This window comes from Eptesicus fuscus, chromosome 6 (assembly GCF_027574615.1).
Source record: "Eptesicus fuscus isolate TK198812 chromosome 6, DD_ASM_mEF_20220401, whole genome shotgun sequence".
NCBI lineage: Eukaryota > Metazoa > Chordata > Mammalia > Chiroptera > Vespertilionidae > Eptesicus > Eptesicus fuscus.
In genome coordinates, this window is record NC_072478.1 from 3,068,536 (window position 1) to 3,094,594 (window position 26,059).

Here is a 26,059-nt window from a genome sequence, read left to right on the forward strand (position 1 = left end):
TCCCTGCTCAGCAGCCACGGCCATCCGGCCCCGCGCTTTCTCTTCCCGCCCTTCCAGGTGAGCCCATGTTCCCAAGGGGCCTGCCCTCGCCTTCCCACCGCCCCGCATGGGAAACCGGCTCTCCCACCGCCCCGCATGGGAAACCGGCTCTCCCACCGCCCCGCACGGGAAACCGGCTCTCCCATCGCCCCGCATGGGAAACCTGCTCTCCCACCGCCCCGCACGGGAAACCATGCCGTGGATGCCACGAATCCAGGGCCACCGCCACCTCCGTGGGAGCCCCAGCCCTCACCCCCAGCTGGTCGTTCCTGAGTGTCCATATCCATCGGGGGTCCCGCAGCACCTAACCGTCCCACGTTCTAAACCACATCGGCCGGCCTCCTTCCCATTCCCGCTTGGTTATTCAGGCGCCTTCCTTCTTGTCGGGCTCACCTGCCTTCTCTCTGCCTCACAGGTAGCGCCATGGACTGTGCACGGCCCTGGGGGTGCACTGTGTGTCCTGGCTCTACTTCCTGCCACAGAGACCCTGACCAGCCACAGTGACCCTGACCAGCCACAGTGACCCTGACCAGCCACAGTAACCCTGATCAGCCACAGAGACCCTGACCAGCCACAGTAACCCTGATCAGCCACAGTGACCCTGACCAGCCACAGTAACCCTGAGTCAGCCACGGCCACCCTGAGCCAGCCACGAGCCAGCCATGGAGACCCTGACCAGCCACAGAGACCCTGACCAGCCATGGCCACCTTGATGACTAGCCACGGCCACCCTGAGCCAGCCACGGAGACCCTGACCAGCCACAGTAACCCTGAGTCAGCCACAGAGACCCTGACCAGCCACAGTAACCCTAAGTCAGCCATGGAGACCCTGACCAGCCACAGAGACCCTGACCAGCCATGGCCACCTTGATGACTAGCCACGGCCACCCTGAGCCAGCCACGGAGACCCTGACCAGCCACAGCCTCTCTAAGTTCAGTGAGGTCTCTGTGGCACAGCTGTACAGTCACAGGAGAAAATGCAGGGGCTGCTCAGAGGACTGGGGTTTGGCGGTTGCGATGCTGATGACCTGGACAGAGAACCTCTGTGACTGGCCACGCCCTTCTCGTTCCTTACCTGACCCTCGTCACATCTCACACTGACCCGATCCCTGAGGTCTCAAATTTAAACTCAGGAGGCCAGCCGTGGCTGCAAAGGCGTAAATGCCTCAGACCTTCATGGACCTCAACCAAGACCATCTCCGTCAAAACCCAGAACCCACGGCATTGCAGCCCCAGCCCAAGCGCTTCTCCCTCCGCGCCCCCTTACTCCTCCCCCGCTCACCAGGGAGAGGCAAGGAGAATCAGGCACTGGCCTCTGGGCCGATTCAAACAGCCTCACAGCCATGTGGCAGAAATGAAATCGCTCGGTTCTCAGGACACAGGGCAGGGACCAGTAACAAACCGTGACACCTGTTGTCACGACCCCAACCCGACCACCACTTCGCAGCTGCCAGCCCCTTCTCCCCGGGAACTGAAACTGAGTTTAATGTCGGCCTAAGATAGATGTGAAGATGAGAACAATTATTAGAAAAAACCCAGAGCCATTGGATGTAGGACAAGGTCCATGAAAGTTACTATCTTTGCTTTGCATCGCCGGTGACGGCAGCCCGCAGGAAATGGATGGACCACGTGTTTATGGGGTCCATCTAACTCTCCGCCGCATTTGGCTGAATGTCTCGGGACCGTTACTGTGGGAGCAGATCCCCTGGGAAAGGCGTGTTTATGGAGAACGCGCTGTGTCGCCCGTCATTACCGCTAAGGCCTGCAGCTCCCGGGTCTCCTCCTCCGCGGCCGAGGCGTGATAGGACAGGACCTGCGGGGAAGCAGGGACAGGTTACATGACAGGGACCGAGGTTTCACACCGGGGTTCCGCTAACACCTCCTGGAGAGAGAACTAGACCCCTCAGACTGCCAAGCCTTGTTTTGTTTCTGTTTCCTTCAACAGAGAGAAAAACCCCAGACTTCAATTGTTCCGGAAAACAAAATTAGACGCCCCGACCCCCACATTCAAAGAAAACGGCTCACTTTAGTCTGACATTGTTGGTATGACAAACACATGATTTAAAGCCACACTATTGGCTCAAATTGGCAGACAATTTCGTTTCAACTGTGTGTGTGTGTGTGTGTGTGTGTGTGTGTGTGTGTTTAAAATCCTGACTTTAGTTATTTGTGCTTGTGGACAGAATTAGGGAAGCAACCTTTGCGAAAACTGACGTTTTAAAGCCAGCCACCAGGAAGTGGCTCAGGGGAGGCTGTGCCGCTGCAGAATCTGTGAAGAAGATGGCGTGGCTGGGATAGGGATGCCGCAGACCCAGGGACGCGGGGCGCCCAGAGCTGAGCAGTGTGGCCTGGGGACCCGCCCGCGGACGGCTGCGGCCACCCAGGAGCAGGGACTCTCCTAACTTGGCTGCAGGCTCACCCAGTGAGAGGAGGGGCCTGGGTACCAGCTTCCACACCCCTGCTCTAGAACTTTCCATTGCCCCAGAGGGATAGGAAGTCAGGCTCACCGTGGACCTGAGAAGCAGCAATGCCCATTTTCAAAAGTGAGACCCTTTAGCAACGGGACAATATTTCAGACATCTTTTTAACCAGGGTGGTGGGTGGATTTAAAATGTCAATCATACTTTTAAAACATATTTTTGAAAGTTTATGCTTGACAGAGATAATACAGATTTATAAAAAAAAAAATCCCCAAAAGTTTTAGGATCATTCTTAAAAAGGTACCCATTTTCAGACCTTTGAAACTACAGGTACACATGTATGTGTGCATGTGTGGCATTTGAACATGTGTGTGCGTATTTGGAAGTGGGCTTTCCCTGGTTATGGTCTGAGGTCTCATCTGAGATGCTTCTCTAGCAGAAGTGTTATATGTTCATTTTAGGGAGTGGAGAACCAGATGAGTTACTGATCAATCTCAGCATATAACCCGTAACTGTCTAGCTCTTTAGTTGGGTGTTTGTTTATTAGGGATGGAGGAAAGGGTCCCTCCCACCACGGATCCCGGCTCATGGCTCCTGGAGAAGAGAGGCGAACATTCGAGTGTATTCTCCCCCAACGCTGAGTGACGGGGAGACATGTGCACCCTCTCACATCTGCTTCCCTAGACCGGCCCGGGGGGAGGACATGCGTGTTACATGAAGTGCACGTTTTCATGGATGTTGGTGAGGTCCCCCTGGAAGGGGCCGCGCCCCCCCCCCCGCCAGGGAGGGACCTGCCCGGGTTAGCCCCCAGCCAGCATTCACGGGGTCCCTGTGTATCCAGGATCCCCACGGACGCTCAAGAACATGCAGATCCCCAGCCTCCACCCAACACTCACACTCAGGAGTCGGCCATAAATCTCCAAACGGAGTTTCTGATGGTGGTGAATGGCCAGTCTAGGAGTTTGAACTGTGCCAGACGCGTCTTTTCTTTTCCTTATTTCTGCTGCTCTAAGAGCACTTAGCATTTCTGTTTTGTTTTGTTTTTCTTGTTAATCCTCACACAAGGATATTTTTCCACTGATTTTTTTTTTTTTTTTTTTTAGAGAGAGAGTGGAAGGGAGGGGGAGAGACAGAGAGAGAGAAACATCGATGTGAGAGACACATCAACGGGCTGCCTCCTGCACACACCCTGACCAGGACCAGCGCTCGAGCCTGCAACCGAGGTACGTGCCCTTGATTGAAATCGAACCCGGGACCCTGCAGTCTGCAGGCCGACACTCTATCCACTGAGCCAAACCGGCGAGGTCTGTCTTTGTTTATGAAACTGTGACTAGAGCTGCTGGCAAGGGGAGATGGGCCGGGTGGCTGCAGTAGCAGTTCCGTCCATGGGAGTGGATGGCTTGGGTCAAGGGCTGCTTTCCATAATAAAGCAGACAGCCTGAGCAAGCGTGGGCCTGGGTTGTGGTTTGGTCATGTGACCTTCGACCAGGATGGACACTGAGAGGCCCCCCAGCTGTGCTCACCTCCAAGGTGACCATCTGCTTGGCCATGGCCCGCTCCACCGCCTCGTACATCTGCGTGTTCTGGATCCCCAGGCCACAGAAGATCACAAAGGCCTCCAGGAACTGCTCGTCGTTCCGGTTGAACGGCTTCACCTTGCCGGTGCTCTCCTCCATCTTGTTCACGAGCTGGCAAACCCCTGTGGCGACCCACGGACAGGAGCCGGCGTTACTGAGGTCATAGTGCTCACTGACTTTCACCCCCAAAGACCGCCCGACACTCTCCTCTGAGGAGCGCCTGGCATCTGAGAACCACAGCGAGCCCTCCCCAGTACAGCATCAGCGGAAAGGCCGGCGGATTTATCTACACGAGCCCTCGTTCCACGTGGTCGAGCGTGGGCTTCAGAAAACCCTGAGCGCTCTTTTCTCGCAGACGCGCCCTGAATATTAGGCCGCTGGACCCCCAGAGACAGCCTGTCCTTCGGAGACCAATTGGTTTCCGTGCACTTGCCACGAGAACGATTCTGATGCACATCCGGATTCTGGGCCAGGCAGACCGCCCCTCCTTCCCGAGAAAGCAGAGGCTCGGAGCCACAGTTACACACAAGGCGGGACGCGGACAACAGCAAGCCACAGGACGCTCTCACAGCCCACGCAGGGCCTGCGACTCGGAGGATCATGCTTGCAGGCGGCTTCCAATACTTCCAATAAAATGCCGCTTTGCGTAGAAATACAGGCAGAACGCATCTCTGAAGCAAACCGTGCCCTCCTCTGTCCCAGCCTCTCCTGCAAGGCCAAACGTGTCACTAACAGGCCTGGAAGAGGACGTCAACGTCCTGACCGACCTCCGCGGAACCATTCGCCCACGGAGTCTGAGCCTCGTGGTCCCTGCAGGACTGGGTGCTGCCTGGCTTCCCTGCTCGTCCTTCTTGTTTCTCGTATGTCCTCAGGGTCTGGTGGAGGTTTGCTTATTATTATTGTTTGCCCATTACCTCTTGTTTTAATCCCTTCCCAGTTCATAAGGTTATCTTTTCATTGTTTTCCCTCTGCTTTCTTTCTTCCTATTATTTACTTATTTGGGGGGCAGTGCAGAGGGTGAGAAAGAGAAGGTCCTGTTTTTCTAATGTCTTCAGTTGACCACTTCATTCAAGTAATTTCATTTCTTATTAATAATAAGAAAATATTTAAAACTATGTATCTCCTGATGTGGATTCCTGCAACAGAGAGGAATTGACAGGAGTGCTCCAGCCATGAAGTCAGAAGAGAAACAGTCCAGAGATGGAAGACGCTGACGATGCCTTGCCATACTAGCAGTCAGCAGATATGCGTCACTGCAGATTGCCCAGGACCAAACCAGAGAGGGTTGGACCTGCAATACCACCGTTTGTCCACCATCCAGAGCTGAAATATCATTGCTGTTATGAACACATTAACAACTGCTGGACATGGAAACCGGGACTCAAAAGAACTGTTGGCCCAGAGGGAGGCTCACTACAGACTGATTCATTTGCCTCTCAGCATAACCATTATTGCTTGTCTCGTTTTCGGTTCCTATAAGTGTATTCCTAGTATCACATGAGCTCGCTCATCTAGGGGAAATGATGAACAGCATAGACTGAGGAACAAGAACAGCAATGATCGGACTGTCGGACCTCAGAGGGAAAGTAGGGGAGGGTGGGGACAAGGGAGATAGATCAACCAAGGGACTTGTGTGCTTGCACATGAGCCTAACCAATGATCATGGACAACAGGGGGAGGGGGGCTTGCGTGTGGGGGGGATTGGGAGGGGAACGGGGGGAGGGGGTTGATGACAAATATGTGATACCTTAATCAATAAAGTAATTAAAAAAAAAGGAAAAAAACAAAAAAACTATGTATCTCCTGTGTGTATAGCTTTGACCATGTACCTTGAGTGTTTTTGTATCGATACAACCATTAATTTTCTAAAATGCTCCCTTATCCACAGGGGATACATCCAAAGACCCCTAGTGGAGGCCTGAGACCATGGCGAGTCCCAGACCCCTTATCTAGTATGATTTTTCCTGTACACACGTAGCTAGGATGAAGTGTAATTGGTAAATTAGGCACAGTAAGTAATACTGAAATAGGACAATGCTAACAACAGGTGGGGCGTCTACAGGTGGAGATGGGAGGGGGGCACAGGGGTGGTCACATCCCACATGAGATGGTGTGAGACTCTCGAGATTTCATCACCGTCCTCAGAAGGGCATCCAATTTAAAATGTATAAATTGTCTATTTCTGGAATTTTTCATTTAATGACTTAGGACATGGAGTAGTTGAAACCATGGAACTACTGTACTCTCCTTTTGACTTTGGGGTTCTTCTCTGTCATTCAGGAGAACACTTTCAGTTTCTGAGAGAGTTTTCTCCTTCCCATTGACCCTTTCATTCTGCACGTCCAGCTTTAACGCATCATGGGGGAGAGTGGCTGTCAACTCCACTCCTCAGAAGTCACTGAGCTCGTGTTGTGTGTGTGAATATCAACAGTATTTGTGAAATTCGGGTGGATATTTGACAGGAATTTGTATTTTTAAATTATGCGATAAAAAGTATACACATGCTGATTAGATCCATTTCATTTCTATATTAATCAATTCTAATGTTTCCTCGTTTCCCCCTTTTCTTTAACATTGTATGGATTGCCATTTTGTCCATTTCTCCTTGTATTTTTAACAGCTTTGGCTTTTCTATATCAATGATGTCTTTTAGTTTAGTAGAAGCACTTATGACAATTACACTTTCCTCTGTGGATTTTAAATCTAATCCATGTGGAGACCTGCCGGGGGTGACCAGCAGACCCCAAACAACAGATGAATGGATTACCCCGACACGTTTGCTGTGAAAGAGAGGGCTAAGGGGTGGCCTGGCCAAAGGGACTGGGCAGCCCCGATTGCCTGCCTCGCTAGGCTTTTATTACAGTTTGAGATAAAGTTTATCTTTAGATACAATCAGTGGGTGAGTAATCTTGGGAGGACACGTGTTTACCCTGTCCTCTAGGCAAGGGCATCCGGGGACTGAGCATGAGGATTCCAGTAAACGCCCGGGGTCTGTAGGTGCACAGACTTGTTTGGAAAGGTCAGGGAATAATCAGGGCGCCGCCTGTGACGCTCCCCTAAGTCGGAATCCCGATAAACAGGACCAGCAGCCTTCCACACACTCCCTGTTCTCGGAATGTCCTCCTGACAGCTTTCCCGCCAAGTCTCCTGCTTCCCCACAGAGACAGTGTTTTCACCTTAAGTTCCATTTTGTCTGATAATATTATCTCTATTGAAACGTTGCCCCTTTTTGTGTGAAATGTGTTCTTGCAAGCGGCATCTTCTTCAGATCTTTCAGAAACTCCTCGGCATTTCTGGCCCAATGAGGCAGCCTTCTCTGTTTCCTGGTGCTAGTATGACACCTGTCTCATTTTTCTGTCTCTTCAATCACTGCTTGAAACCTTAACATCCATGTTTGTTTTCACTTTGTAGATTTCACTTTGATAATTTTAAGCTATAATTTCTTCGTGTTATTTTTTCTCATTTCATTCCAATTATTACTGTCTCATTTCCGGGTGCTTATAATAACGAGGCATAATTTTCAGTTCTCTGACTGGGGCAACACTGGGAACTTGAAGCATTATAATATCGCGTGCTCCATGGAGGCCACAGCGCAGCTCCATCACGCCGGCACCGGGAAAATCCTAGCGAATGTTTTATAAACAATGGAGCCATCAGCGAGAGAGCCAAATGATCAAGGTTAACATGAAACATAAAATGAAGCAGAAGTCAGAGTTAAACGCATGTAATTTTAGGATCTGAATTTGTGCTCTGGAATCAGACTGCAACACAAGGGTGAGTGGAGGAGGCGGGGGAGAGGATTTGGAATCACATTCAGTAAAAATGCCCACTCCTCACGCATCCCATTCAGGCAGTGTGGGGAGAACACTGTGCTTTGCATTAGACTTTTCACTAACAAAGACATGGAAACATCAGTTATTTACAGTGGAGATGGCCTAAACTTTTCATTTATTTGGATGGGACGAATTCCTTTTACAAAACGCCCTGGAGTGGTGTGAACAATAGAAGGAGCTGGTGCCAACAACAGGAGGAGTTGCTGTGAGCAGTAGGAGTTGGTGTGAACAGCAGGGGGAACCGAGGAGAACAGGAGCTGGTGTGAACGATAGGAGTTGGTGTGAACAGCAGGCAGAAGAATTTCTGGTAAATACAATATGGGGAAAGGGCATGTTTAGCCTAATAAATAGGGGAACTAGTTGGTTAAATAAATGAATGTTGGATAGGAAAGTATTTCCTTTAAGCGTTGGAAGCAAAGTGGAGGAAACACTCCCAGCCAGCACTGAGGAGACATGTGTGGGAAACAAAACCTCAGGGCACATCTGTCAAGACAACAGGCCCCCGCTGGCCTAACGTCTGTAATGTCATCTTCACGTCAGTAATGGGAAAGGATGAGCAGGGGCGGGAGGGGAGATGACAGGAAACACATGGCCCATCTGTGTTCTGTGTGTAACTCTGTGGGGATTCTCTATGAGAAGAACACAACCCCAGAGTCTGGTCTGTGACATGCAAGAAAAATTATCTACAACCCTGATGCTTTCCAGGCTGCCTCCGGGGTGCAAAGTCTAGTCAAGCATTGAAGTTCTTTGTCTGTCCCACTTATAAAACAGCAGGAACACTGGAAATTTCCTTTTTGGACTTGGAACCAACTCGAGCCCCCAGCTAAAACCCCACCCGGGGAATCATTTTTAAATCTTTTTTATTTACAGGGAATTTTCCTCTCCAAAACAGCATCTGCTTACTGCGGCTCTGTTCTCAGGTGGGGCCACCAAACGTACGCCAAGGGAAGTCCGATGGTTTCCACTGGCATTTTTAATTTTTTTGCTCACTCGTTGACTGTTTTACCCCAGAGCCTAGAGGAGGAGGGTGCTCGCTAGATACTTTTGATGAGTGAATCAATACAACCTACAATCCAAAGCACATGTTCAAGAAAGAAAAGCCAGAAACCAAGAAATGAGATTCTAAAACAATGCACATTATCAACTTGATGAGTCTCAGTCTACTAACTCTCAACACATCCTTAAACAAAAACGCTGTTAAAACAGGATTACAATAATTACAGAAAGTACATCATAGTTAGTAAGACATGCACCAAATGCCTGTGGTTAGTTGAACATCCTTTTATCATTTCAATTTTTACCTTTTACACATTTTATTCTTTAAATTTACACTTGAGAGAAGTTTCTGGGAATACATTATTTTTTCTTCAGTAAGGGCAGCGTGGAGGGTAATGAAAAGGCTTACTTACCGATCACTTTGTTCTTCTTCCCATTTTTTATAGGCGTACAAAGCAAACTCCGAATGCCCTGCTGGCTTACGTTCCCCATGTTTTCATTCTAAACAAAACAAAAGCAAAAATTACAAAAGGAGTAATTTTCCCATTAGATGCTGTTATGCAAACTATATTGGACATCTGAACCCACTAACATAGTCATCTTTTATTAGCTGGAGTGATAAGAGTGCAGAAAATGTACAAAGTACAATGGCATTCACATAAATGCAATAGAAAGCAATTAGTCTTTATATTATTAAAAATACAAATAACCTAGCCCTGGTTGGTTTGGCTCAGTGGTTAGAGAGTCGGCCCACAGACCAAAGGGTCACAGGTTTGATTCCTATTCAAGGGCATGTGCCTCAGTTGCAGGCTCAATTGGGGTATATGCGTAAGGCAACCAATGGATGGGTCTCTCTCACACCAGTGTTTCTCTCTCTCCCTCTCCCCTCCCCCTTCCCTTCCACTCTCTCTAAAAACATCAATCGGGTGAGGACATATATATGACCTAGATTTCTTTTTTTCCCATTTGAAACGTTCCCAGCAGCTTACAGTGCTAGCATGCACTGTACCTGGAGGAGGCGTCTCTGGTAGCTTAACAAGGGAAGCAGAATCCAGAAGAGTCAAACCCTCCCTCCCCCAGACACCACGTGTTACACACTGGCCCTCTGTGGACGCATGACCACTGTGTCCACTGCCCACACTGCTGACTTCTAAGAGGCCTCCTAGATGTGAAGTAACAGCAGCAAGGCGGCTGCCTCCACAGGCAAAGCTTCTCTGAAGTAAGGAGAGAAAATACCAGAACCCAACGTTTCCCGTGGCTGAGAAAGGGTCTTTGCAGCCTTGCTGTCGGGGAAAGCAGACCTTCATTCTCCACGGAGCTGCCCATGTGGTGGGCCACCAGCTACGTCACTTCAAGCCCCGGAAACCTGACATTTTGAGGGTAAACTAAGGAACGCTAGCAATCCTGTCTTAGGGCCATCATTGGGATGAGGTAGGCAATAGATCAATCACCTCATGTGCCAATGAATTACTTAAAAACTGATAAAAGGACACAGGGACGTACTCAAGCATCGCCGACCAGCTCCCGACAGATGCTCAGAGCATCTGGTCAGGGAAGGCGGGCATGGCTCCCACAGAGGCCGTTCCAGGCCAGTCCTCCCGCGGAGGGTCCCTGTGAGCATGGCTGGGGGCAGGCCCCCCGCGCCCCCGGCCCACACCGGCTACTCACTGCCCAGGGGAATCTTCTGTCCTTGCTGACATCCGGGATGTTGAGCGGCTCCATGGTGCTGGTGACGTACTGAGCGTACATGTAATTGATCTGGCTCCCATCCCGTTCCCTGTGGAAGGAACGCAGGTGGGCGCTCTGGGCAGCGGAGTTAAGAAATGGACACAAGGGAGACAGGCCAGCCTTAAACCGCTGGGCGAGCGCATGTCCTACTGAGAAAAGGCGGCTTTCCATGCATGTCCTGCTTTACAGCTTTGGTAGTTACTATAACTGAAATGTTCTGGAGACAAAGACCCACAATTTTTCAACGATCCCCAGCAAGTTTGTAAACATCCTGGGTAATCTGGCCATTGCTAACGGGCCTGTTGACTTTTGTGCCATTTAATGTAAACCCCACCTGGATTTCCTGCCAGGTCTTATTTTCATCCGACGACAGAGTGACCAAGGACTAGCCTGTTTCACATCCTCAGTTAATTTCTCCATGTACCCGCCCCAATGACCTCTCCCCCATTTCAAATCCAGGGAGAGCCAACGCGCGGAGACGAGCTTTACCCAGCAAGCTCGCTTGAGTCTCTTTTCTTTGAGATCTTTTACGATACTTTTAAAATCATAAGGATCATAAAAATTTATCTTTTTTAAAAGATTCTCATACACTTAGAATATCTTCCCAGTGACCACGTGTCCGGTGTTACGTGTGAGTGAAAAAGGAGGAGGAGTCAGAAGAAAGCCACCCCACTTCACACAGATAATCTGGAGGGAATCCCAAGAAAAGCTCCCGATAAGCATAGGCTTTAGGTTCATTAAGCGAACTTTAAAACTGCGAACACTCCACGGACAGCAAGAGTCTCGGGAAAGGAAAACAGGCTTTCGGAAAGATAAGAAAAGCGCGCGGTCACTGTGAGAAAGAAGGGGCTGGAGCGGAAGTGATAATAATGCTATTAATGGCTTTTATTATCCTTATCATCATCCTGTTAACAGTGGGAGCCGGATGAAACCCAAAATAGTTAAGCACTTGCCCGGGAGGATAAAATCCGACTTAGAGACGCTGACACGGAGAATTAGAAACACGGACATGACTTTTAAAGCCACAGAAATCCCGTTCTGTTAATTCCCCGAAACTTTCCAGTTTCCTAACGGTTACTTCAGTGAAGAGTGGCATTAGGGGTACTGAGTTCTGCGATACCATTTTCTTTCTCGCTCTGGGAATGCTTCCTTCCCACGCTCCGTAGGTGCAGCCTGAGTGCCCGCGGCCCGGAGGCCTGGTCAGCGTCCCGTGGAGCCTGCCCACGCGGGTCATCGGCTGTCACGGCAGCTGTGGTCTGGCGTTCAGCTGCACACACTGCCGGGCAGGGCCCAGGCTCCAGACCCTCCCTTGCACCTGCACCCCTGGCCCCAGAATGAAGACTCGGGCTCAGCCACCTGCAGCTGGATGTCATGTTAAGTTCAAGTCCATAGGACAAAAGAGAAAACGTGACTGCTTCTAGAAGCCTCCGTGAAGAGGCAGCTGCTGCATTTCTCTGCCCATCCTGCCTCGTCCCCCACAGCCCTCTGACCCACGGACAGGACCCCAAAGGGAAGGGCCACAGCAGAAGGCGCAGCAGAACCCGGTGCCTGGGCCCCCAGGCCTGTGAGCACCTGAGCCGCCCACCTCCAGCTCTTCCAGGAGCGGAGCAGCACTGCGCTCTCGCCGCAGCAATGCCTCTCATTTGGGGTTTTATGATGCACAGTCCAGCCTGATCCTAGGGAACGCAGCTGGCAATAGTACCACCACGCCTGTGGAGGAGAGCGCGGGGATGTGGAGAGGGCGGGCGTGCGGAGGAGGGGGGGCATGGAGGAGAGTGTGGGGCGCGTGGAGGAGAGGGCATGGGGGGCATGGAGGAGAGTGTGGGGCGCGTGGAGGAGAGGGCATGGGGGGCATGGAGGAGAGGGCGGGTGTGTGAAGGGAGGGGGGAGCTGTGGAGGTGAGGGCTGGTGCACCTAAGAGGAGCTGGTCAGGGTGGAGGTGGTGAAGGAGGAACCCTGAAAGGCTGGGTGAGATGTAGGATGTAAGGATGTGAAGAAAGACATTGGGGAGGGGCGTCCAGGAAGGGGATAAAAACAGCATAAAACACAGCAGTGTTGAAATAGAGTCTGCGTGTCTGGAAGTCATTGTGTAACCACAGTCCTTAGGCACACGGCGTGGCTTCTGGCTGAAGACCTTAGGCCGAGAGCAGCGAAGACAGCAGTGGGTGACTCTGAACGTGCCAGGCAAGGAATAAGGACCTCGGGCTGGAAGTCACAGGAACACCTCGGTGGCCTTGGCAATGCGCCTCTCCGGGCTCCAGCTGTGGGGCGCGGCTCTAGAGCCATGGCCACGGCTGCACGGAGGCCACGCCGGCCAGCGCTGGGGGGACAGTGACGCCACAGCTGGAACTCTTCCGACTGGGGGGCTCCCCGCAGCCCCGCCCGACTCCTCACCACTGTCTGAGTCGCCTCCACAGACCCTCCCCAGCCCTCTCTCCCTCTTGATTCTCACAGGCATTTCCTTCCTGAATGTCTTGCATATCCCGCTTCTAGGAGGCCCCGGCTCACTCAGACGTGTGAGGCTCTTTGCACAGGGAGTATCAGTGGGTGAATGTGAGGACGCCTCGGGAAGACAGGGGAACACTGAGAAATGCCTGTGCTTTAGAGCTAATTGGAGGCTGCAGGCTGTGTAAGCCAAAGACAGAAAGACACAGCAGAGACAAAGAAACAGCAGCTAATGCGGAGAACTGACTATGTCCTGGAATTATCTCGCTTAGCGCGAACTACAGTCCTGCTACTGTAAAAGTGTGCCCATTCCACAGATGGAGAAACTGAGGCGTCCAGAGGTACAATAATTTACACAAAGCCCTCGAGCTGGTAAAGTGGTGGAACTTACATACAACTAGTCTGATTTCAGAGTCTGCACTCTCCTACTCTGCATCCACAGTTTTTTCAATGTGGTAAAATCCTTTTCACTACATTTTAAAGTTGTAGGTGTTACTGTATTTAACTAAAATCATGTTTCTAATATAATCATCATTAACAAGTATTAACTAGTATATAGTGATTTTAGAGCAGTGGTCGGCAAACTAATTAGTCAACAGAGCCAAATATCAACAGTAACAGCGATTGAAATTTCTTTTGAGAGCCAAATTTTTTAAACTTAAACTTCTTCTAATGCCACTTCTTCAAAACAGACTCACCCAGGCCGTGGTATTTTGTGGAAGAGCCACACTCAAGGGGCCAAAGAGCCGCATGTGGCTCACGAGCCGCAGTTTGCCGACCACTGGTTTAGAGGATTAACCCTATGTATTTGTTGTTTTATGATAAAAACATGGATTTATAAGTTAACAGGGAATTAATAGGAATAACAGCACTATTTCCTAGAATTGAATGCTAACATAAACGGTGCACCCTCATACCCCCTTTCCCCTTCTCACTGGTGGCCCTCCGATTGGAATGAACTGAAACCTCCCCATCTGGAAATGCGCTTCCCTCCCCGAGTTCTCAGGCCCACCTCCCAGCGCCGCCCTCGCTTCCTCTCACGGCGATCCCAGGCTAATAATCCTGCATCATGAGCTCCCTGAGTGTTTTACACGTAACACTCAAAGCTGTCTTTAATACCTCACTTTATTTATAAAAGAGCAGTGGGCTGGTTGGAAAGATACCAATGAGCCAGGCTTTGAAGCGGACACATGCTGCCTAAAAGGAATGATTTGCTCACTGCTCCCCTCTCCCTCCACGGAACACTCCGTGGAAGAGGGTCTGCACTGCGAAGTGTGGACTAGTGAGAGCGGGAGGGCCCACGTTCTATCAATCAGCGATTTCAGAAAGAGAATGAAGGCTGATGGTGACTGCGAGTATCAGGCTCGTCCTTTTTCAAGATGCAGAAGCTGTTAAACATCATTCTCATCGGAGTTTTTAAAAACTCAGCCTCATATCTAATTTCTGTGTGTTTTTTTTAAATCACGAGGAGGTCTTCAATCGCATCATTAGAAGAGCAGTTAAGTTTAAAATGTTTAGCGGAAATAAGGCATTAGTATTAAATAATCTTCATTACTGTAAAATCAGTTAATGAATCAGTTAAAATGATCCATGCAAATTAGTCTCCTTTAAGGTAATCATACCCAACTAGCTATCTTTTTAAGAAAATATATTTATACTAAGACTGTTTTGAAATGATTGAAAACATAAATGAAAAGATGCCTCCATTTTGCTTATGGAAAGGGAGTATGGTATTCACCAGAAACAAATCAAATATAGAATAAGAAAGATGCTCTATAGCAAGACTTCACTTAAAAAAAAAAAAAAAGCATATTCGCCAGTAGGGGTCACTATTACACCAAGTCACTGGGCTAGTTCAGCTATCACTACCAGGAATTAGAGGACCTGGCTGAATTAATAATAAAACTCAAAATGCAAGTGAAAATAATTACACATACAGGCTGCTGCACAAATATCCAAAGGCAAATGTAGGTACTTCATAGTTTTACACATTTAATATTCCCTATCACACCAATTTCCTAATCCCATAACATATGTAAATTCTTAAATATACATGTTTATATTTGTACCTATATAAATTCATTATTTATGCAAGCCAAAAAGTAAACTGGCCCAATATTTATGTGTCTTATCTAGAAGCTTTCTAAAATGTTCTTTATAAAAAAGGAACAAAAATGTCACAGCATCCTAAAATCAAAGTAACATAGATTAGTGCTTGTCCTAAGAATGAGAAACCCCGCCGCCGAACGAGGCAGTCCGGCCTGAAGCCCACATGGGAGGCAGGGATGTTGTTAAGATAATGTCCTATTTCCACGATCGAACGATATAATGTCAGTAATTTCTGGAAACATGACTGGAAGGAAAGGAACAACGGGTCCTGTGATGAGCAGCAGTGGCGCAGGCACTCCCGTGGCCCGCGCCACGCCACGGCCAGCAGCTCTCGGCGTGCAAGGGGCTGTGGGAGCACACGGTCTCCTCTGCGTCCTTTTCCAAGCTCGCAGAGAGCACAGACCCAACGGCCAGCAACACCACAGCCTCCAGCACCTGAACACTTCGTTGGTTCTGAGCGACAATTTAGAAACGAATAAGGATTTAAACATTACAAAAAGCATGAAAAACCAGTGAGCTCCAATGGACACCTGAGCATCCTCCAGCCCCAGGGCCGGCCACGGCTGTGACTCGGCCGCAGGCTCCCTTCTGCAGTAAATCCCCTGCTGACTCCAAATCAGAACAGAGTCTCGGAAAAGTATGCTTAGAAACTGTCAAGTGTCCAGGGACGCTCCAATATGCAATGAAAGATCTAAGTGAAATAGCGCACTGGGGGGCCTACATGAGCCAGCTCACAGGACGCACTGCCCCGCCTGTGCTGTGACCACTCACTCCATGAAAGAATTCTCAGCTGGAGTAAACACAAAACAAAACACAACACAACCCCTGGGACTTTATAACATAACAGTCAACAGCATCTATGTCTTTAGTTAGCTGGGTCGCCGAACGACGCTGTAGCCTGTTTGCATACGTGTGAATCCAGGCAGAGTTCTTTTACCTGCTTACAGCGCCGGATGGTGGCTCCAACTCCTCACACTCCATGTGGAACACGCTGGAGAAGGAGTCCTGAAACACAGTGGCAGGCCGGAGTCAGTGTGCTGAGGCTGTAGCAGCCGTCCGCGCACAGACACGGGTCTGAGGAATGGCCGGCGCTGATGTTTTTTACGTTTGTTTATTTCCTCTCCGAGGGACCTGGCCCGAGCGCTCACTTCACCGCATCGTGCTACTAAAGCCATGTTCCTATAGTTGCTGATCTCCACGGGCTAGGATGCTTATTTGAGCACCTTTTTTTTTTTTTTTCCCTACCAGGTGTTAATAAATGTTAGCTTCAAAATTTCTCTATATTTCTTCAAAACCCTCTAGTTTCTGCTTTTATGCAGACATTGATTACTGCTGCTAGATCCCAGGAAAAGAATGGCTTTTTAAAAAGACATACCATTCAGTAATATTTTGTGAGCTCCAAATAATCGGGAATATCTGAGCAACATAGAGATACACTTTTGAAGTTACACTAAAAGGCAGGTACGTATGTGCAGCCGAGCTATACTCACGCCTGGATAAAGAATTGGACGGAAGCAGGAATAAAACACTGATGTTAGCTAACGGGGGACAGGAGAGAGGAGCACATTTTTTTCCTTGCTCATGTTTTGATTTTGGCTCACGTTGTTGAAATACTTTTAATCGGTAACTAATTGCAATATAAATCAAGTCACTTAATTCCCTATCTAAACCCAACAACCAAAGTTGTTAAAAGTGAGCAAAGTGCATTAGCGGGCATGTTGCTGGGCTTTGTTCAAAGCACCAGTGAGCCGAGTCAGACCTGCCATGACAGGGTTAACCGGGGAAGCTTGAGCCGAATGCTAATCCCAGCGACATTTATGTTGTCTGAGAAAGGAGGGCCTCGTGGATAACTTTCAAACAGTAAATGCTGAAGAGCAGGTCGCAGGGGAAACGTGGTAAGTTGGCATACTGCATTAATGAGTGCTGACCTGAACTTTAAAAGGGTAGCTCTTATCTTATAATCATTTCTACATTACAGGTTTTATGACTGATTGAGCATATGAAGTAGTATCTATGAGAATACTGGTTATCTTACAGGATAGTGAGTTCCTAATAGATATCCTATTAATGAGAATAACACACACACACACACACACACACACACACACACACTGATTCAGACAATGTTGGGTCCTACAGTGCAATCTTATATCTAAAACAATTTAAAAACTTTAAATATAAGTATTAAATATATTTTATTCTGCTTCCTGCCAAAAACATGAACTCAGATATCACACATGGGTGGTAGCTGACCGATACAAGTGGTAACCCCCACTCTCTTTCCCACTAACCCCCCAATAAGGAGCCTCTCGCCAGGGTCTAAAGCGAAGGGAAGATGAACAACGACATCAAATAGAAATCCCCGGCAGCAGTGGGTCACAGGCTGAGAAGGGAAAGAAACGGCAGGAAGGAAAACTGCCTTCGGCCGGGGCCCCGGATTCTAACAGCGCTCGGCCGGCCCATCGAGAGGTAACCAGCCCCCTACAAGATGTTAGCTAACAACCTCTCACACACATCTCTGTTTTTCTTTTGAATCCTCACCCGAGGCTATTTTCCCATTGATTTTTAGGGAGAGTGGGAGAGAGAGGGAAAGACAAGGAGAAACATTGATGTGAGAGAAACACATCGATGGGTTGCCTCCTGCATGAGCCCTGACCAGGGCCCGGGCCAGGGAAAAGCCTGCAACCAAGGTACATGCCCTTGATCAGAATTGAACCCGGGACCCTTCAGTCTGCAGGCCGACGCTCTATCCACTGAGCCACACTGGCTAGGGCCCACATCCCTTTCTTTACGTTACAAATCGGTGGATTGAAATCTTCCACTCTGAACCATTTGGTGGTTTCCCATTGCTGGTAAAGGATCAGGGACCCACAGCCAGCTTTAATAACGTGGCCTCTATCAGGCCATGCCTTTGGTTATTAAATAATTTCCGTCAAAAGAAAATGTGGCCCTGGCTGGTTTGGCTCAGTAGATAGAGTGTCGGCCTGTGGGCTGAAGGGTCCTGGGTTCAATTCCGGTCAGGGAACATGCCTGGGTTGCGGGCTTGACCCCCAGTAGGGGGCGTGCAAGAGGCAGCTGATCAATGATTCTCTTTCATTATTGATGTTTCTATCTTTCTCTCCCTCTCCCTTCCTCTCTGAAATTAATACAAATATATTTTAAAAAATAAATAAAGTGAGAAACCTATTTAAAAAATAAAATGGAATAAAATAAAATGTGCTACCCAACCCGTTCAGAATGGGGATCTCCCTGTTCCACTCTTCCAGCCACGGAAGGTCAGCAATAATGACAATGCGTTTCCCCACTGAGGCCAGGGAGCCGCTGACCACAGCCAGCACAGGACACGCCCATGGTGACCGCTTTGAGGAGGGACACGGAGGCACCCTCCCCCGACCCCTACCTGTCTTCAACCAGAACAGGTCTACTGTCATCAGCCTTGCATGACCAACCACACAGGGTTTGAGAGAGGGTTCGAGGCTAACATGGGTTTATAAGCAGTGGCCCAAGGACCCTCCGTTTCCGTCTTTCTAACAAGAAAGAAGGCACACTCTGTACTCACGGAGCAGTCTCCGTCCACTATGAAAATGGTGCACTTCTGCACCTGCATGAAGGAGATAATCGTGGCGGCGATCTTCTTCAGAATGACCTCCAAGGACTGCTGCTCTTCAAAAATCAGGCTGGCCAGGTCAAGCAGCACCTGACAAAGACACCACAAGCTTCATATTTGGTAAGTAGAGGCCCGGTGCACCAGTGGGGTCCCTCGGCCTGGCTTGCAGGATCGGGCTGAAACCGGCTCTCCGACATCCCTTAAGGGGTCCTGGATGGCTAGAGGGTGCAGGCCAGGCAGAGAGACCCCACCGGTGCATGATCGGGGCCGGGGAGGGTTGACCAGCTGGGGAGGGACCGCAGGAGGGCTCCAGGGCGTGTCCAGCCCATCTCACTCAGTCCCAATTGGCCAGACCCCAGCAGCAAGCTAACCTACCGGTCAGAGCATCTGCCCCCAGTGGCCAGTGCCTGTCATAGCGAGCAGTTGAGTGGCCTTAGCATATCATTAGCATATTATGCTTTGATTGGTTGAATGAACAACCAGACCACTGGACACTTAGCATATTAGGCTCTTAATATATAGGATTGATTGCGACCACTGAAGCAATATAATGATATATATGAGCTATAAGTTGTTTATATATATTTAATCTAACAAAGTTAAGAGCCAGTTTGCATTCTGCTTACTAACAACTGTTATTACAGTTAGTACAGTGGTTCTATCATAGACTCTGAATCCAGCCAGAGTCATTAGATTTTAATAAAACATTCCCTTCCTGCCAGCTTTGTAATTTAGGGAAAATTTCTTGAAAATGGGGATAACAGTAGTACCAAAATCATAGGAATGATGTAAGAACTAAATGAGTTAACATTTATAATGCATTTTGAACAGTATATGACACATAAAACACGTTGTTAATAAATAGTAAATGTGTATTGACATTTTCATAGGACATATTAAATACTGTCCAAAGTAAACAAAGTATTAAGAGTTCTTTTTGTGATTTTCCTGGTAATTTCTCTTTCCTTTGAATTCCACAGAATTTCTTCCAATTTCACAAAGAATGTGTGTGATGAGGGGGTAGAAAGTGATTATAGAAAATTTATTGGAGGCGACACTGTCCTAGCCCAGGCCTGAAAGATGAGTAGAAGTCACTATGGTGAAGTGGGGGGAGGGGGCTATTTCAGTCCAAAAGAACTGAATTGAGAGAAAGCAGCACACTACTAGCCTCGATCAAGTTTCATGTGCATCTGGAGTGTGAAGAGGAGAGCTGGGCAGATGAGGCTGGAGAGTGAAGCAGAGAAACAACCCCAAACCCTGGATGTCTCTTGAAGCAGTTTGGATGATGTCAGTTTGCAGGAAGAAAGTGACAAGGTCACAGCTGTGTTCGTAACCACGGGGACTGGGTGAATGGATGATAAGCACAGAGCATGGGGACAGTTAGGGAGATACTGCAGTTGAAGGCAATGGAAGGTCCAATATCTTATTACTACAATAAGTATTAATTTTCAAAAAAGAAAAAATAGACAGCAGGGGAGATTAGTCATCAAAGAAATAATAATGAAAAAGAATCACGTAAAACAGAAGGTCATAAGTCTCCAGGCTGAGATGACCAGGTATCAGCATGATGAAATAAAAGGGAAAAAAATTCATATTGTGAAATTAAGTTACCAAAGCAAAGATAAAGAAATAATCCAAAAAGCTTACAGACATTTAAAAAAATCTACAAAGAGCCAAGAATCAGAACAACATGGATACTAGTTAGAAGGCAAAGCACTACCTTTAAAATCTGAGGAACTGATTTTTTTCATTTGAGGATTTTGTACCCAGCAAAACTGGCAAGGATGGCACAAGAGACATTTCCATACATGCCAGGATTCTGAAAGCTTGCCTCATGGAGTTACCTGAGAACGTGTGGCAATACAACAAGGGGATGAGCTGAGAGAGGAGCTGTGGGATCCGTGGCTGCCGATGAGCCTGAGCCATGAAGGGCAGTTCTATGCTGACACCTGGGCAGCAGCCATGGGGGGAAATAGTTTGGCTTGGAAGAGGCAAGATGAAGAGCATCAACTTGGAGATCTCCGAGAAAAAAGAACTCAATAGAATGCCTAAGTAATGGAGAGTCTCTGTGTGGGTGGACCAGCAGCATGCGATGACACCAGAGCAAACAGTTCAAGGGAAAAAGGATGGAGTTCAGAAACATCCAGAAAAACTAACATGAACAACATTTTCACAGTCATGGTACTTATAAACACCTTATTTGAAATTGCAACTTTAGAATTAACCTAGACAAAAGGTAAAAAAAAAAACCCACACAAAAACCCACACAGTTAATCATGGTTGTAGACAACACTGGTATATATGTCATCCATGTGGGCAACATGAAAGAAAAAGTGCAGATGGGAAAGCAGAGGTAAGGAGGAGTGGTTGGGAAGGATGAGAGATGCTGAGGTCCTGGTCTTACGAAGCATGGAATCAAGAGATGAAGTCTCTAGTTGATGGAGCAAGAACTGAAAGCCTTATTTAACATGACAAATGCAACCCACCCCATAACTCAAAACAGTGACAGATGGTACCGGTCGGCTAAGGGTCAAGCAAGCAAAGGGTAGTAAAGCCAAATAAACCCTCCCCTGTTCATTGGCGAACACTGTCCAACGGTTATACTAGTAAACGTGGGAAGAAGGAAACAGAAATAACTATTAGAGGGAACAACTGACGTATTTAGAAACCGAACCTGTGCTGTTTGGATTTTCAGTCATGCCCATAGATTGGCTAAAAATCACACGCATATATTAGATAAACATTTAACACGTTTTAAAAAGAATCTCTGAGCTCTCTCTCTGGTCCCCGGACTTGCCTGATTCCTCTTGTTCTCCAGCAGCGACGTCTCGTAGAGCTGTGCGTTGTGAAGAACGATACCACAAAACGCCAAGTACGCGGCGAAGTCCTGGAAAACGGGCCAGACAACACCAAGTGAGAATTGTCCATACACCTGTCTGAGCATGTTGCCTGGAACACAAGGGGCATCCAACGTTATGCAGAGTTGAAACAAACACTGGAGAGCCCAAAGGAGATGTTTATTCTGCATCAAAGTAGGAAATGAGGCCGAGTGGGTGTGAGCTAAATGGCACCCCCTAGTGGGTGACAAGCACTAACACAGCCTCCTATGTCGTAAGTTAGGTAGACAGGAACAAGGAGAAAGAGGGTGGGTACGGAGACCTGGTCTCTTTATTGGAAATGGAAACCTGCCCTATGCAAAAACTCGGGGTGGTCTCTGATTGACGGTAAGACTCGGATCCATGCTGAAGAGATGCAAATAGCTTATAACTTCTTCCCCGGGCAAATAAAGCTCACATGCTCGTTAGGAGAAGACTGGCAATCACACTCCCCTCTAAAGCTGCAGATTTAGTTGAATTGTGCTCCTTTGAACAGGTAACTATTGTCCTCAGTATACTAGACTCAGGTGATGTCCTCACACTTATACTGCTTGTTGGTTAAACTAGTTCTTTACCTGGCACGCTGGATCCACAATCGTGGATTCATTTGCCAAGTGGCGATACAGCCTAAGGAGGCCAACCTTTCTAGGGGGGTTCACAAGGATGGACTATAAACGGACAATGCATAGAAAGCTGACCTAGAGCCACGTGTCCGCCAAGCACTCAGGAGGCATTCCCAGATGGGAGCGTAGATGCCCAGGACGCTGACTTTAAAGGCGCCTGCTTTGTTCTGAAGCAGTTAAGACGTGGAGACCGCCACCAGGGCCAGCACAGCCCCAGCATGGAGACAGAAGCCACTCCTGTCTTGTCTCCCAAAGCGCCTGACTTTCAGGGAGTGACAGAAACAGCACTGGGCTTAGTAGGAGCAACTGGGGGCCCTGGCATCCGTATAATGACTCTTCAGGAAGAGGACTGGCAAACCCTCCAGTAGAGGCAGCTGTGACCAGGTGTGCGGGCTGCGGTCCTGAAGCGGAAGCAGGTGGTGTGTGGCGGGCGTGCCTGTCACAGGACAATGCTGACTGCCCTCTTTCCGGAGCTGGTTCACACGCCCAGCCTGAGTGCGCGCACTGGTGCCCGCGTCCCTGTGCCACGCTTAGAGGACACTGTGACGGGGCCTCACAGGAGGGCAGGTCCGACTCCCAGCTGCCCTCTGGTGCTGACCTTGGAGCATGGCTCCAGGGGTTTTACTCGAGGCTGAATTTCTTTCTTTTTTTTAAATAGATTTTTATTGATTTCAGAGAGGAAGGGAGAGGGAGAAGGAAAGATAGAAACACCAATGATGAGAGAGAATCATGGATCGGCTGCCTCCTGCACGCTCCACACTGGGGATCGAGCCCACAACCCCAGCATATGCCCTTACCTGGAATCGAACCTAGGACCCTTCAGTCCACAGGTCAACACTCTATCCACTGAGCCAAACCAGCCAGGGCAAGGCTGAATTCCTTCCTCCCTTACTTCCTCCCTCCCTCCCTTCCTCTTTTTAATATATCTTTATTGATTTCAGAGAGGAAGGGAGAGGGATAGAGAGCTAGAAACATGGATGAGAGAGAAACATCAATGAGTTGCCTCCTGCACACCCCCCACTGGGGATGTGCCTGCAATCAAGGTATATGCCCTTGACCAGAATCAAACCTGGGACCCTTCTGTCCACAGGCCAACGCTCTATCCACTGAGTCAAACTGGCCAGGGCAAGACTGAATTTCTTAATAGCAGTGATGAAAGGTAGTGAGCAAACTGAAAGTCTATGTCTCCCTCTGTATGGCCCCAATGTGTGCGTACACACACACACACACACACACACACACACACACTTGCGCCGTGGGGGAGGCGTGGCCACACAGGGCGGAGCTGACTGAGTAGATACCACAGGTCCCCCTGCAGGTCGCTGTTCTGCCACAGGAGGCCATCCTGACCATTTCCGATCACGTGAACCCACAGGGTGTTTAGTGATGGGCAGTGTCAGCTGCAGCTCCTTCTGCAGGTCTGTCCACCCGGAGGAGACATCACACTAGACACGCACTCTGGTACCTTCTCATCTTTCTCGGTGAATGTCCCGCCGTTTCCCGACTTCTTGTTGATGGCCTGGGCGACGCCAACAACCTGGTATAAGGAGAGAAAGTGTCCGAAATGATTGGTATAAATTCACCGGTGCGTCCGCAGCAGGATTTCTGCTTGTGCTTTCAAACAGCAAACACAACAGGCTGCCAACCCGAGACAGCCCCCAGCAGCTGAGCGAGCTCTGCAGCATCTACTGCAGCCTTTCTCTCTGACAGAGTTTGAAAGCGTTTAACTTCCTGGTCCCAAACTACATCTGACCTGTGACGTCACCTGGCATCCTGAGAGCACTGATTGGCCATCACATCTCCGCAGCTGCCCAGGCCCTTCCTGACGCCCCACAGCGATGCAGCCACCTCTCTTGTTCTCAGGGCTGCTGGGCACGGAGGGTGAAGCGAGGAGAGAAGAACGACCCTCCTGAGCCACCCTCTCCCACAGGGGGTCTCGTCATGATGCCGGGGTTCCGGCCCCCCGGGAACCCAAGCCAAGACCTTGATTCACCACGAAAATGAGACCTTCATGTACAGGAGCAGCGGAGGATTCCCCACCCCCCTCCCCGTTCTTTTCAAACATCCCCTGGGCTCAGTCATTCATTCCGAAACAGATATTTTATTCAACAAATAGTTTCCGAGCACCGGTTACGGACCAGGCACTGTTCTAGGCAATGAAGACGCGGGCGGAACAAGACAGATGGCAGATGCCATGACAGTGACATTCCAGTCAGTGTGAGGCTCGGGAGGGAGTCCCACCCACCCCCTTCGCCACCCCATTTTACAGACCAGCTAACAGGAAGTGAGGGGCCGACGTGGCCCATGCAGGCTTCCCCCCTCTCTTCCAAACCCTAGGCAGTCATCAAGTTACAGACACATTCACGCCGTAGGCAAACAATGGCCCCAGACACGGCCTCGTCCTAACCTCTGGAGCCCGGGAAGAGGTCCCCTTACGTGACAAAAGAGACTCTGCAGATGCGTGAAGTTGAAGGTCTGGAGATAGATCACCCGAGTCATGTGGGGAGTGGGGGGCCCGGTGCCGGGGCAGGACAGCCGGTCAGAGATGGGAAGAGCTGGGCTGCAGGTCTGACGGCGGAGGAGGAGCCATAAGCCAAGGGGCGTGGGCAGCCTGCAGGCAAGAGAAGGGCTCCTCCCAGACTCCGCACAGGAGCACAGTCCATCCACTCAACGTCAGCCCAGGGAGAGCCAGTCTGGGCTCCGGCCGCCACACCACACGATGGCGCATTCGTGTGGATTTAAGGCACTACATCCCCGTAGACTTTCACAGCAGCATGGCACTCCGTCGGCCCATTAGAGTTGCTCTCACACTCCTCCTCACCTCTCACCCCTCTGCACCCCATCCTGCATCTGCTTCACCAGCGAAACCTCACTCTCTTCGAAGCCTTACATCTCACTGCTGATGGTTTTCCTGCCGTTAGTCCATCTCTGACACGAGGCCAGCTCTATCTTCCTGGGACACTGCTTTGGGCATACAAGTTATCCCATCACTCAAATATTTTAATGCTCCATCCACCCATCCATCCACCCACCCACCCAACCCACCCACCCACCCACCTATCCATCCATCCATCCATCCATCCACCATCATCCATCCATCCATCCATCCATCCATCCATCCATCCATCCATCCAAGTTATCCCATCACTCAAATATTTTAATGCTCCATCCACCCATCCATCCACCCACCCACCCACCCACCCATCTATCCATCCATCCATCCATCCATCCAGGATAAATATCGCAGACGGATTCCACACCCTGAACTTGCACTGAGATTGCTTACGTGGCCTTTGAGTTAGAATCCTGCAACCTTTGTTCATGGGGTTCCTTGAACTATGACCTTCCTCTCTCTCTACAGAGGCCGAGTCTCCAAAGAGCGGCCCACAGACCCCCCTAAGTCCTGTGTGGCAGTCATAATGCCAGACATCTGACAGCAAGGCCTTCCGGTCTTGAACCTCTTCTCACACACATCCTGAGTCTCCAGCTAGCTTGCTTCCCGAGGACATGGCATAGGTCTTGCCCCTCACAGTGGCCTGGGGCCTTTGCGCTGTCCTGATGCACTCCATGCCCGGCCGGTTGCTGTGGATGATGAGGGAGAAGTGTCCGAGGGGTCACAGTTTTTAGGCTGAGGTACTTACTGGACAACCCACATTTGCATGAGAGTTAATAAATCTGCCCATGTTCCCTCTGCCTTTGGCTTGATATTAAGAGATCTGCCCACACCGAGAGTCTGACATGGCAGCGCTAAGTCTGTGCTCTTCATCAGCTTCAGTTATGAAGTTAGCACAGCCCAGAGGACTTTG

At 49.3% G+C, this 26,059-nt stretch overlaps 1 protein-coding gene across 1 annotated transcript in view; it reads right to left on the reverse strand.

Moving 5' to 3' along the window:
• Positions 1-26,059, reverse strand: part of PDE5A (phosphodiesterase 5A) — a 112,879-nt gene that overhangs the window by 42,989 nt on the left and 43,831 nt on the right. The window contains exons 4-11 of the mRNA XM_054717082.1: positions 23,719-23,790; positions 21,552-21,641; positions 18,707-18,844; positions 16,085-16,152; positions 10,534-10,642; positions 9,279-9,366; positions 3,983-4,158; positions 1,793-1,852 (exon numbers count right to left, since the gene is read on the reverse strand). Coding sequence (XP_054573057.1) covers positions 1,793-1,852; positions 3,983-4,158; positions 9,279-9,366; positions 10,534-10,642; positions 16,085-16,152; positions 18,707-18,844; positions 21,552-21,641; positions 23,719-23,790 — 801 coding nt within the window. The remainder of the gene's footprint in view (positions 1-1,792; positions 1,853-3,982; positions 4,159-9,278; positions 9,367-10,533; positions 10,643-16,084; positions 16,153-18,706; positions 18,845-21,551; positions 21,642-23,718; positions 23,791-26,059) is intronic.